This window comes from Camelus ferus, chromosome 1, assembly GCF_009834535.1.
Source record: "Camelus ferus isolate YT-003-E chromosome 1, BCGSAC_Cfer_1.0, whole genome shotgun sequence".
Taxonomy (NCBI): Eukaryota; Metazoa; Chordata; class Mammalia; order Artiodactyla; family Camelidae; genus Camelus; species Camelus ferus.
The window spans coordinates 22,235,900-22,248,842 of record NC_045696.1 but is presented as its reverse complement, the minus strand read 5'-3'; the positions used below and the strand labels follow the sequence as shown (position 1 = coordinate 22,248,842).

The following is a 12,943-nucleotide window of genomic DNA, read 5'->3' as shown; positions in this document are numbered from 1 at the left end:
GAAACCTAATTTCAAAATAACTTTTAAAAAAATTATCATAGCCTGAACACTGTGAAGCTGATAAATAACAAACAACATATCTTACAATAAGTAACAACATATCTTAAACACTTTTCTTTCTCATCTAGTGTTCTCACACAAGGAAGCTGCTTGTGTACCTCTGTCTTTTAAAACTCCTTACTCTTCTCTAGTCCTGGCTTTGTACTTTTAGATTTTTCCTGTCAGCTCTCTTTCCTCCTGATTCAAAATCACAAAAGCTCAAAAGAATTGGTCTAGCAATGCAGGACCCTCCTCTTTAGGAGAGGAGGAAGAGGGACGTAGAGCTGATACAAACAGTTATGCATTAATACGTGTTTTTCCTTTCACAGTTGATTTCTTTTCACAGTTAAGTTCACTAAATGTTCACTAAGGTTGTATTAATAGGTATAGCTTGCTTTTAACACAAGCTGTTTTGAAAATGAGCCACCTGAATAGGGCAGGGGCTTATACACACATCATATGGTTGTATCCAAAAGTCACAGAGACCCCAACTCCACAGTCACCAAAATCTGTCAATGGGTTCCAAAATTAGGACTTATTTTCCACTATATAACTGTGTAACTCTTTCAAATCTGTTATTCCTTTGAGCTTAGAGAAGTTCAGCATTGAAAACAGAAGTCACAGGTTCCATCTTCTCAATCCATGTGTCAAGTTTGAATCTGAATACAAAACCATCACTTTTATAGAGGATAGAGAGTTCTGTTATGTAATATCAGTTGAAAGTATGCAGCCTTTGGGGGCCATTGGAGGTCTACCAAGTGAGATTTAAGACTTTTTAAATCTAAAAACACTTCAGTATATTTCTTCAAAAATTTCCAGGACCTGACTATTTGGCTAAATTAAAAGAAACTAAATTTACTTTCTTTGCTTCAATTTCTTAAATATCCACAAACTGGCAATGGTTTAAGAAAAATAAGCATAAAGAAAATTTGTAATCTTCGTTATTTTCTCCATTACATCATGAAATTAAACTGACTTCCAGGAGTCACAACACAAACTCTCTTATGAATGAGGCAATGGAAAATGGGCACACCAACCTCTTATTTTGAGTTGCGTTAACTCTTAAAGTCCTCCTCCCTGCCCCAACTATGTCCAATCTTTTTTGGAAGAAAATGTTTTGATAGACTTCTCAGATTCTTTGTTGGCAATTGGTTAGGATTTGTTAATTTGTATGAACTAGCTTAGGAAAATGTATGCACTATATTACTTAGGCTGTACTCTCTGGACTCAAATAGAGCTTCATATTGTAATCCTCTGGTATATGATTCCTCTGCTTGCCAGGAGAGGTGCCATTGTTGTCGGGTTCCTTTGACAACACTCTCTTGTTCTTCATACCAGCAGGGAAACAGACATCTATTAGTAAGTATTATATTAACTCCTACCCTTATTCAGTGTAACAGAAGTAAGAATATAGATATATTCATTTAGCTAAACATTCAGAAATATTGTAAAAGAAATGACTGCTTAGAAACACTACTGTGTTAGTCAGGGTTCTCTAGAGAAACAGAACCAAGAGGATATATATATATGGAGAAAGAGATTTATATTAAGGAATTGGCTCATACGATTGTGGGAGCTGGCAAGTCTGAAATCTGTAGGGCAGTCCGGCAAGCTGGAAACTTGAGCAAGAGTTGAAGTTGCAGTCTTGAGTCCAAAATCCAGAGGGAGGATTTTTATGTTACGATCTTGAGGAGTAGCATTCCTTTTACTCTGGCAAATATCATTTTTTACTCTTAAGACCTTCAACTGATTGAGGCCCACCCACATTATTGAGGGTAATTTCCTTTAAACTCCAGTAATTGTAAATGTTAATCACATCTACAAAATACCAATCACAGCAACATCTAGACTAGTGTTTGACCAAACAATTGGGCACCATCGTCTAGCCAAGTTGACATGTAAGATTAACCATTCCAATGACCTTCATTCAGTAGTATTTCCTCTAATGCATTATGGTACATAGGTTTAAAAATTTAAATCCCTTAGTGAACATCATAAAACATGCTTTCGATAAGAAAACAAATACTCTTGTTTTTGTTTTTCTTTGCTCTTTTCAGTCAGTTGTGTGCTGGTAGGAATGGGTGGGGATGGGGAAGGGAAGATTGGATGTTGGTTTTCAGTTGCCCTCTTCTGCTTAACCACGTCAAATATTTGTTCTCGAGTAACTGGGACAGTGTATCTATTAGAGAGGAGGATCAAAAGATGAACAAATAAGTTGCTCACTATCTAGTGGAAGATAGAAACGTGAGCAATCTACCTTACGTATTACAAGTTGTATTATAAATGAAGTGCCACAAAAAGGTGTAAAGGCAATAGCATGTGATGTAGGTATGTAAAAGGGTTTGGATGTTATTGGGCTCCCAGCTGAAAGGGAGTTTCGTGGACTTTGAGGGCAGCATCCAAAACCTTCCTTACTACTTTTTCAGTCCAGGCAGGTGGAGGGGGAGAGGCCATAAGCATAAAGCAATTGCTTCCAAGGCAGAGTCACTCCTTTGATGCAGCAACATCAGTTGCACCACAGAGATGGCTAGAACTAATCAAATTCACACAGCAAGTCCTGACACTTGATGGCTTAATTAGGGTGATTATGGGTAAGCTTTAAAAATCTGCTTTGTCAGCAGATGACCCAATGAGATGTTACCATACAGAGCATGTTCCCATCCCACACCCAGCCTAGGAGAAGCTCAAAACATGGAACTAAAGTTAGTACATTAATAATTGTTTGTGATGTGATTGGCAAAAATATTTTGTAATTGTGCTTACAGGAGTGCTTTAGGTGCTTTGGTGCTTTAGCGCTTTAGGTAATTGCAGCAGGTCAGGTTTTTTTTCTAATCTTATAGGAAGGTTTCAACAACTCTTCTTGATACAGAAAGTTTTATATATATGAAGTATATATATAGGTGTACATTTAGATGTATGTTTGTAATACATATAGATATTTATATAGCATATAGGTGTATAAATAAGAGCTTTTATCTCTTTCTCAGAGAGGGAATAAGACAAAGAATGAGATAGTCATGATACAGAGAGAAAGATTTATGACAGAGAAAGCGTTTGTTTTTTTTTTTAGTGTTTTCATACTAGCTTAAAGTGCTCACCAATACATTTTTTTTCAGAAGGAAAGTTAGTGAGAGTAATAAGCTAGCAATGACCTATATCATGAGCAACAAACTGACACACAATGGAGACAGTATGTAATGGAAGGAAGCTGAGAGTAGAATAAAGTTGCTGGGTTGGTAATTTTTTGTTTTGTTTTGCTTCTGTTATTTTATTATATTTTTATTTTTTACCTTTAAGTGAAGTATAGTCATTTTACAATGTTGTGTCAATTTCTGGTGTACAGCACAGTGCTTCAGTCATATATGAATATACGTATATTCATTTTTATGTTCTTTTTCACTGTAAACTACTATAAGATATCAAATATAGTTCCCTGTGCTATAAGTATTTGCAAATCTCGAACTCCCAATTTATCCCTTCCCACCTTCTCCCCCACTGGTAACCATAAGTTTGTTTTCTATGTCTGTGAGTCTGTTTTATAAATATGTTCATTTGTCTTTTTTTTTTTTTCAAGATTCTACATACAAGTGATATCATATGGTATTTTTCTTTCTCTTTCTGGCTTGCTTCATCTAGAATGACATTCTCCAGGGCCATCCATGTTGCTGCAAATGGTATTATTTTATTACTTTTTTGTGGCTGAGTAGTATTCCATTGTATAAATATACCACAACTTATTTATCCAGTCATCTGTTGATGGACATTTAGGTTGCTTCCATGTCTTGGCTATTGTAAATAGTGCTGCTGTGGACATTGGGGTGCAGGTGTTGCTTTTGTTTTCAACTGCAGACATGTAAATACTAAATTCTCATGGTGTTGAGGTACGAAAATGAATTGAAAAATAATACTCCTCACCAGATGTTTAGCATAAATGTTATGGAAAAGTGTACATAATTGTAAGGATGTTAAAACATCTTAGGGTTATATTATTTACTAGTCTTTTGATATGGGTGTGTAGCTTATGCTGATTTCATTGGGCTTTTTCAGCTCTATGATCTGTGTTTAATTTGGAAAACTGAGTGCAAATTAAGTGATGACTATTTTGGATTTTCTGTGATGGTACAGATTTTATTCAATTTCATTATTTTTATGACAGATAATTGATTAAATACATAACTAAATATTTTTTAAAATGTTGGTTTGTAGGATTACTCATATATTTGTATTTACAAATCAGGTTAAAAAAATATAATCTAAGAGAGATTTTCAAAAAGAGCTAAGCCAAGAGGCACCATTCTTCTCTCTTTACGCTCTTTTCTGTGGTGTTTGAACTCATCATCTTATGGCTTTGAACACCGTTGCTGTGAGAGGGCTCCCTAACTAATAGTTCCAGCTTCAGACAAGCCTCTGAACTCTAGACTTGTGTAGCTAACAGCGTAATAAACATCTCCACTTGGAGTCTGATAGGCATTTAATACATAGTATGTCCCAAGTTGAACCTTTCCCTGCCCCTGGTCTCAAACCACCCTCTAGAGTTGCTCCATTGTTTGTTATCTCAGTATCACTCTTCTACCCTTGGCTCAGGTCAATGGTTTTGGAGTCAACAAAGACTCCCTTCTCCCAAGCATGGCATTTATGAGCAAATCCTCTTGACTTATCCTTTGATTTTCTACTTTTTTGACCCACTCAAATGGCAATTTTTTTATAGTCCAGCCTAATGTACCCAGAATCTGACCATCTTCTCTCTCTTACAATTTTCCTAAATTTATACTGTTGTGTGAACTATTGCAACATCCATCTAACTGGATTCTTATACAGGGTCACTCAAAGTGATCCTTTTATAACATAAGTTTGATTATGTTATGCCTGCCTCAAATCCTCACTGACTTCCCATTTCATCCATAGTGAAAGATAAAGACCTTACACTGTTCTACAAGGTCCCACACGAGCTGCCCCCTCATTTACCTTCTTCTAATCCACCCTTCCTACCTCTGTTGTTTCATCTCCTATTACACTTTCCTCTCATTTCAATCCATTGTCGTGGTCTGTTAGTTTTCTATTGCTGCCATAACAAAAGACCACAAATTGCCATAAATTTAACAGCTGAAAGCAATACAAATTCAGTATTTCATAGTTCTGTAGGTCAGAAGTTGGGTTGGTTCAGCTGGTTTTTCTGGTTGTTGGCAGAATCTCATGCTTTATGTTTATAGGGTTGAGGTCCCTGTTTCCTTGCTGGCTGTCTGCTAGGGCTGCTTTTAGCTCCCTAAGGCCTCTCCCTGGTCCTTGTTGAGGGGACCCTACATCTTAGAGCCAGCAACAACGTGTGGTATTATTCTCACATTTGGAATCTCTCTAATTTCTTTCTCAGCCAAATCTCTCTTGCTGCCTGAGAAAGTTCTCTGCCTTTAATGGCTCATGTTATTAGATGGGACCTACCTGGATAATCCAGGATAATCTGTTTTAAGTTCTGGGACTTTAATTCCATCTGCAAAGTTCCTTTGCCATGGAATATAATATAGCAAATTCACAGGTTCTGGGAGTTAAGACATGGACATCTCTGGGGGACTGTTATTCTGCCTATCATGGGGCCTCTTGGTCAAGCATGCTTCCATCTCAGGGCTCATATGCTTGCTGTCCTGCTACCTGGAATTTTCTTCCCCTGGATGTTTATACAGCTTATTTCATCACTTCCTTCAGGTCTCTAAAAATTTGTTATCACTAGATCCTACTAGCCTCTCTGACCAGCCTTTAAAAGAAACCCCTCCCTACTTTTTCCCCCTTTTAACCTGCTTTTTCTTTTTCTTCCTCTCACCACTACCTGATATAGAATATATGTGTTTACTTGTCTACTATCTGTCTCCTTTTACCAAGTCTCTTGAGATCAGGGACTTTGATTTATTCACCACTGGCTTCCCACTACCTACAGCAGTTCCTGGCACATGGTAAAATGTTCAATAAATATTTGTTGAATTAATGAAAATCACCGAAAAAGCCCAGGAGACCTCACTCCGTTAATCATGCATAAGAGAAATTAGTCAACTAACTCTGAATTACCTAACAGAACAACTTTAAAAAAATCTTATTCATAAGAATATCTTTAGTTTGTCACCTTGCTGAAATCATTAGTTGCAACTTCTATAGTGTCTTCCCATCTATCATAAAAGAAAACAAGGAGCTTGGCATTCATGTCCTTGGTGTACCTAACCTAGCTCAAAGTTTTCATCTTTTCCATCTCTTAGAGCTGACGAGCTGTTAAAAACTCTGTTCTAAAATCTTGAAAGAGCTCAGGTCTGTAGTCTTCAGAATCCACTTTTTTCCTTCTTTCGAAATCAGGATATATATTTTATTTGCAAATTCTTGGTACTTCTCTTATTTTAAATATTTCTTCAAAGATGATCGATGGTGTACTCTCAATCTATAAATGACTCTCTATCAGAGAAATGAATCCCCTCAAAGTTACCATTCTTTCTTTTTCTTTAACCCCCACCACCCACCCCCTCCATGGTGTTGCTTTGCTCTTTCTTGTTTAAGGTTGCTTTCCTTGGAGCAAAGAATGTACGAAATGAAATTTTGAAGGTTTTGCTGTCTGTCTCCAGCTGTGCTGAGCAGGGATCTGAACACTTTCTCTGAACTTAGGTAAACAGCTGCTTGAGAACTATCAGCTTATCCTGACAGTTAGACTTCCTTCAACGTTGTTAAGGGTTTCAGCCAATGTCTTTTTTATTTGCAGCTGATCCATCAGGCAGCACCTAGTGCAGTCTCTTTGGTTTCCTATGCATTTCCCCCTCCCCCCTTTTTTCCCTATTTTTGATTACATGGACAGACTATTTTAGAGTTTCCCATTCCTCCCGAGCCGTTTTCTAGTTTAGATCTGTGTCAATGCAAGGATACTTATCCTTCTGAATTAAAACAGATTTTCAAAAAATATTATTTTGAGCCCAAGGGCAAGCAAGAAGACGTGTACTATATATAACGGAGCAGTATTTTCTCAATGTGTGCTCCCTGGACCACCTGTGTCAGAATCACGGGACAGGGAGGGTGGTGCTCATGACAGTGTAGATGACCAGTTACTGAATCAGAATTGGAAAGAGGTGGTTGGGAGGCTTGGGAATCAGCATTTTGAAAAAGTTTCTCAGTTTATACTCTTTAAAGTTTGAGAACTTGATTTGTCAAGGATATGGAAAAGGGAATGCATGTGCAGAAAGTGACATGAATGGCATAGATCAGGAAGACAAAGGAAGCAGAAATGAAAAGAGAGAGAGATGATGCAGAGAAACATAAGGCCTTGCCCCAGCTCCCATACACCATTTGAGAAAAATGGAGACATAAAGTGTATCAAGTGTACATGTTATGATAATTGTAGAAAGATCAGTGTTATACTAAGAAGATGATGGAAATCTGAATAGTAGAATGTATTAAGTCCACTAAATAGATGATTGTTACTTTGGCATTGTGGTTCTTTGGCTGAAATATGGAACCGAAAATTTTTTCTTGAGAAAAGGATAGATCATGACACATTGTAGAATCATGTAGAATTCAATGGTAAATGGTTTATTATAGTTTTACAGTTTGTTGCTTTTATAGTCTTAGACTATAAAGTAAAACAGTTGGATTGAAAATGTCTTGCTCTTACCAATTTCATCACCCCACTGCTTTCCACGCTCTTTTGCTTTTTGTTGGCCAGCACACTACTTCATTTTAAGCCAAGTATTTGAAAGTGTCAAATAAAAGTTCTGCTGCAGCCAGGCAGCAGCTGACTTTATTTTTACTCAAGTGTGACATAGCACTCACAGATGTCAACTTGTATTCTTTTTTAATGAAATAATGTTTATGAATTCCAAATACACTAGAACACTGCCAGAATTACTTTGGAAATTTAATGTACAGTAATCAATGCAGTCTCCAGCAACAACTGAAATATATTAAATATCCATTCTCATAGAGACCTGGTGAGAGCAACATGGCAGTATTAATAATTCTAGTTTTTTTAAAAAATTCACTCGATATTGTTTTCATTTTGTACATTTCTCTACATTACTGCCATCTAAGACAGAGTGAAGCTAAAGACATTTGTTTGTGCTGCTTAACCACTCCCAAGTATGATAGACTAGTCAGCACTTGATTAAGGTGACAATAAAGGGAAGATGAGATTTATTTCACACGATTTCAAAAATGTCTGAATTTGGAAAATTTCAACAGGAAGCAGTAACTATGTTTGAGAATTTCAGTATAAATAACTTATTTATTTACTTATTTATTTCCAGTTTCAATACCACATAGTAAAAAGATTCAGAATGGACCATTTGAAACTGAAAAAATTCACACATCTCTTCAAGAGTGAAGAGTTTTACAGTCTGTAGGTTAAAATTGGGGCCTGAGTTTAAAAATCTGTGAAATACAAAGTTTAAGGGTTCAGAGGGAACCCTAAGAGAATACAACGCGAGTTAACAGCCTTAGGAAACATCAAGGATGGAAAGAATTATAAAAAAGAACAGATAAGGAAAGCAAGCAGAGTAACAGAGTTGCATATTGATACAGAGGCTCAGCTAAAAGGAGATTAGGACAAACTGGTCAAGGTTTCTAAAGGGTGATACTTAAGAGACCCAAGCCAAGTTGGCAATTCAGTTGGCCATTAGTGATATAACTTCTACTTAAAACTAAAAGAAGGAGGAGGGTATAGCTCAGTGGTAGAGCACATGCCTAGCATGAACGAGGTCCTGGGTTCAATCCCCAGTACCGTCATCAAAAAATAAATAAGTAAATAAACCTAATTACCTCCTCCCACCAAATAAATAAATAAATAAATAAATAAATAAATAAATAGGAATGGACTTGGGTCAAAACCTGTGTCTGTAGGTATGAAGGTGTTGAAGGAGGGAGCTTAAATTCTGGCTAATTATGGTTAAGATGGTCCCGACGTTTAGATCAAATTCCTTAAACCTGTGCTAAGGTAATTGGAGACCATGAGACCATACCTGGAACTTTCTTTAACTATATGAAGCTTGTATCTCAGAGTGACCTCACACACACTAGTAAAGATTAGCAGGTCTTTTGGTCTGATGGTATGTATGTTCTGGACTAAAGTTAACAGAATACGAAGGAAAATTTCAAAAGGTCATGAACCCAGGGTTATGAACGTCAGAGGAGAGACTTCCCTTCTCTTAAACTCTGCATGATAGTGGAGTCCTTTATGGGAGGATCTGTCGTCTGGGACCTGCCTGGGGCAGAATAAGGTAGGAGAACCTCATTCTATCACAGCTGAAAGACAAAGCATTTTTTAAGACTTTGTAAAATTTCATTCATGTTCCAAATCTTTTTGAATTCTGGCTTTATACGCTAAAAGGAGATAGCCTAAATGACGCTCTTTTTGGACTAAGAGCCTTATAAGCACAATAGCTCTTCCAGTAAGTCAGACTTACAAAAATATCTAGGGTATCTAGGGAGCGTTTCAGATGTAGCTAGCGAAAGGTCAGTTGGACTAGTTATTTTTATTTAGAATCTTGCGCCTATTTTAGTTTACTTATATATCCTCCAATACTCTAGCTTTCTCTAGAAATCTGTAGAGGTATTTCCGGCATGTAATCTGTCAGAGACCACATATTGGAGGATGGCAGAAAGAATCAAAAATAGAAGTACCCATAATCAAAGATGGAGACACACTAAATGCCTTCTTTACTGGTCCCGGATGGTGGAAGGGAAAACCATTTCTGAAGCCTCTCTTTCCTTGAACACAGCCACAACAATTCTATAGTAATGTTCTTTAATAAAAATATGCAAATTATGAGGAGTTGCCATGTACAGAGAAGAAATAAATAGAAGTTATCTCAAAATAACACTGAAAGAAAAAAACCACAGAAAGGCCTGAATAGAATTTTTAGCACAAATCTGGAAGGGGCCTTTAGAACTTATTTCCTTCAACAACCTCCTTTTGAAAATATCTAAGCTAAGTGACCCACCCAAGGGCTGATAAATGATAGACCCAGTGCTAAAGTTTCAGGTCAGCAGATTCCCAGTTCAGTGCATTTCCTGGAGCTTCCAAAAGCTGATATTATTACTCGTTGCTATATGAAAGCATAATTAATAAGCATCAAATATTTATATTTGAGTTATATTTATAAAATATCTTCTGTATAATGGGATGTTTTTCTTTTCATGTATTAGTAAATTTACCACTATATTAATTTACTTGGTAAATTAGATTTTTTGTTCCTGTCCACCATATACTTCACTTGCCACACCCTCACCCTGTCCCATTTCATTCTCACCTGGTATGAATGATGGACTCATAGCAGTTCTCAAATTTTGACAACTATTAGTTTACTTTTAAAATATTGCCAGTGTAAAAGGGTTTTGAGCTGCAAAATTTACTTTAATAAGATTGGTTTTTCTTAAAGATGTTTCTAGCCTTTTATCTAATAATTATACTCCTAGACATGACTTCCTAGAAAAATACTTTTAATAAACTCCAAATATCCTCTAACTTTGTTCTTTTTTCCCCAAGTTGTTTTGGCTCCTCTGAATCTTGGGAATTTTCATATAAATTTTAAAATCAGCTTCTACAAAGTAGCCTGCTGGGATTTTGACTAGGATGCCTTGAATCTATAGATCATTTTGGAGAGAACTGACATCTTAACAATATTGTCTTCTAATCTATGAATATGGTTTATCTCTGCATTCAGTTAATTGTTCTTTAATTTTTCTCAGCTATGTTTGTAATTTTTACTGTATGAGTCATAAACATTTTTTTCAACTTTATCCTTAAGTATTCCATATTTTTGATGCCATTGTAAATGGTAAATTTTAACTTCAGTTCTGATTTTGCATTGCTAATATACAGAAATACAACTTTTTTTTTATATTGACTTTAAATCTTGCCATCTTACTAAACTCAGTTTTAGTTCTAGTAGCTTATTTGTAGGTTCCTTAGGATTTTTTACATAGATGATCATGTCATTTGTAAATAAATAGGGATTTGTGTCTTTCTTTCCAATCTGTTTACTTTTATGTCTTTCTCTTATCTTATTATAGTGTTAGAACCTCCAGTACAATGTTGAATAGAAATGATGGGAGTGGACATCTTTGCCCTGGTCCCCATCTTAGGAGGGATGTGTTCAGTCTTTCTCCATTTATGACACTAGCTATAGGATTGTCATATTACCTCTTATCAGGTTGAGGAAATTCCCTTCTATTTTTCTGAAGTAATCTGCATCTTGCAAAAGTAATTGTCAGGTTGGCATAATTTTGAGTAATTAAAATATTATATCTCAGTTATGCTCTTCAACCTTGATGTACATCATCTTTTCAATAACAATTTCATCATAGCTCTCATGACATCACAGTAATAATAGCTGAGTCAGAACTCTTTTCTTGCCTTGGACAGAAAACTCAACCGACATTGGCTGAAGTAAAAAGGGAGGTTGTATGATCATGTAACTGAAAGGCACAAGGACTTGTGATGCCTTTGGGGCCCACTTTCTCTCTCCCAGGCTCTCTGCTCTTCTCTCTGGCACCATTCCCAGACATCCTCTCTTCTTGTGATGTTAAAAAGGGCTACAGCAGCCCCAGACCTTACATTTTCGCAGCCTTAAGGCCACCAGAAAAGAGTGGCTGCTCTGTCCTGAAGTTTCAGCAAAAGTCTTCCTGTATCCTTTGCCTGAGTTGGGTTGCTTGCCCATTCCTAAACGAATTGGCCTGGCCTGGGAAATGTGATGAGTTGATTGGCTCTAGTTCGTGTCCAGTTTTGCGACCTGGAGTTCAGTGGGGTGCAGAGTCAACAAACAACGTGATCTGAGATTGGCAGAGGTACTGCTCTGAAGGGAAATAGGGATGTGGTTACCACACATGGAAGGAATGGATTATGAATTGCCAGAATCAATAACAGTCCACTGTACTAATATTTATTCAGCACACAATATGTACAGGGTACCTTAAATCCCCTCACTGATTCCTCCTCAAAACAACCCTATAACACAGTGACTATTATTATTCCACTTTTCCAAGTGAGGAAACTGAGGTTCAAACCCAAACTCATATGGCCGAATTGTCTGACTTCAGAGGCCAAGCAGTTAAACCCTTTCCTGACTGCCTCTCAGTTAATTCACTGCCAAGATAATATGTAATCTTCCATGGTTAAGAAATAAAAGAACACAAGTCAAATCTAGCAAGAAAATCCCCAAAAGGAAAGAAGTATTTTTGTAAAATATACTTAAAGGTGATACATTATGACTATAGAAAATATCTTTAGTTTTTCTTCTTAAAAAACTTTAATTTTTTTAATTTTTAAAAACACTTTTTTTTAGAGCAGTTTTAAGTTCGCAGCAAAATTGAGTGGAAGGTACAGAGTTTCCACACACCAATACCAAAATCAGCAAATCCTCAAGTCCCTTATAGAAGATGGTGTAATATTTGTATATAGTACTTTTTTTATCCCGATACTTGAAATCATCTCTAGATTACTTATAATACATAATACAATGCAAATGCTATGTAAATAGTTACTGTCTCACAGCAAATTCAAATTTTGCCTTTTGGAACTTTCCGGAATTTATTTTGAATATTTTTGATCCATAGTTCATTGAAACTGTGGATGTGGAACCTGCAGCTATGGGGGGCTAGTTGTACCATCCCCAAACCTGGAAAAAGGATAAGCATGTATAGGTTTGGCTTCCTAAACAAGCTGTAAAGAGGTATAACACAACCACATACCAAGTTGCCATTCTTGGACTGATGGCAAACCTGAGGAGACAGTAATCGTTCACAGTTACATTTATCAGACATTTGTTGACTGACTTCCTTCGCCTACTCTCCCTTAAGGCTGTGTCAGTGCTATCATTCTAATTAATGCCTTATATGGAACAACTTCTTTATGTGTCTGAGGCAGAGTCTTGTCTTTAACATAGCGCTT

The 12,943-nt window shown here is 36.6% G+C and overlaps 1 protein-coding gene across 4 annotated transcripts in view; it reads left to right on the top strand.

Moving 5' to 3' along the window:
• Positions 1–12,943, top strand: part of LOC116662776 — a 212,847-nt gene that overhangs the window by 3,418 nt on the left and 196,486 nt on the right. For all 4 annotated transcript variants that reach the window (XR_004318823.1, XM_032477115.1, XM_032477108.1 and 1 more), the window contains exon 2: positions 1,321–1,398. Coding sequence is in view for 3 of the 4 variants with exons in the window: in XM_032477115.1 (XP_032333006.1) it covers positions 1,321–1,398 (78 nt within the window). In the remaining variant the exon portion in view is untranslated. The remainder of the gene's footprint in view (positions 1–1,320; positions 1,399–12,943) is intronic.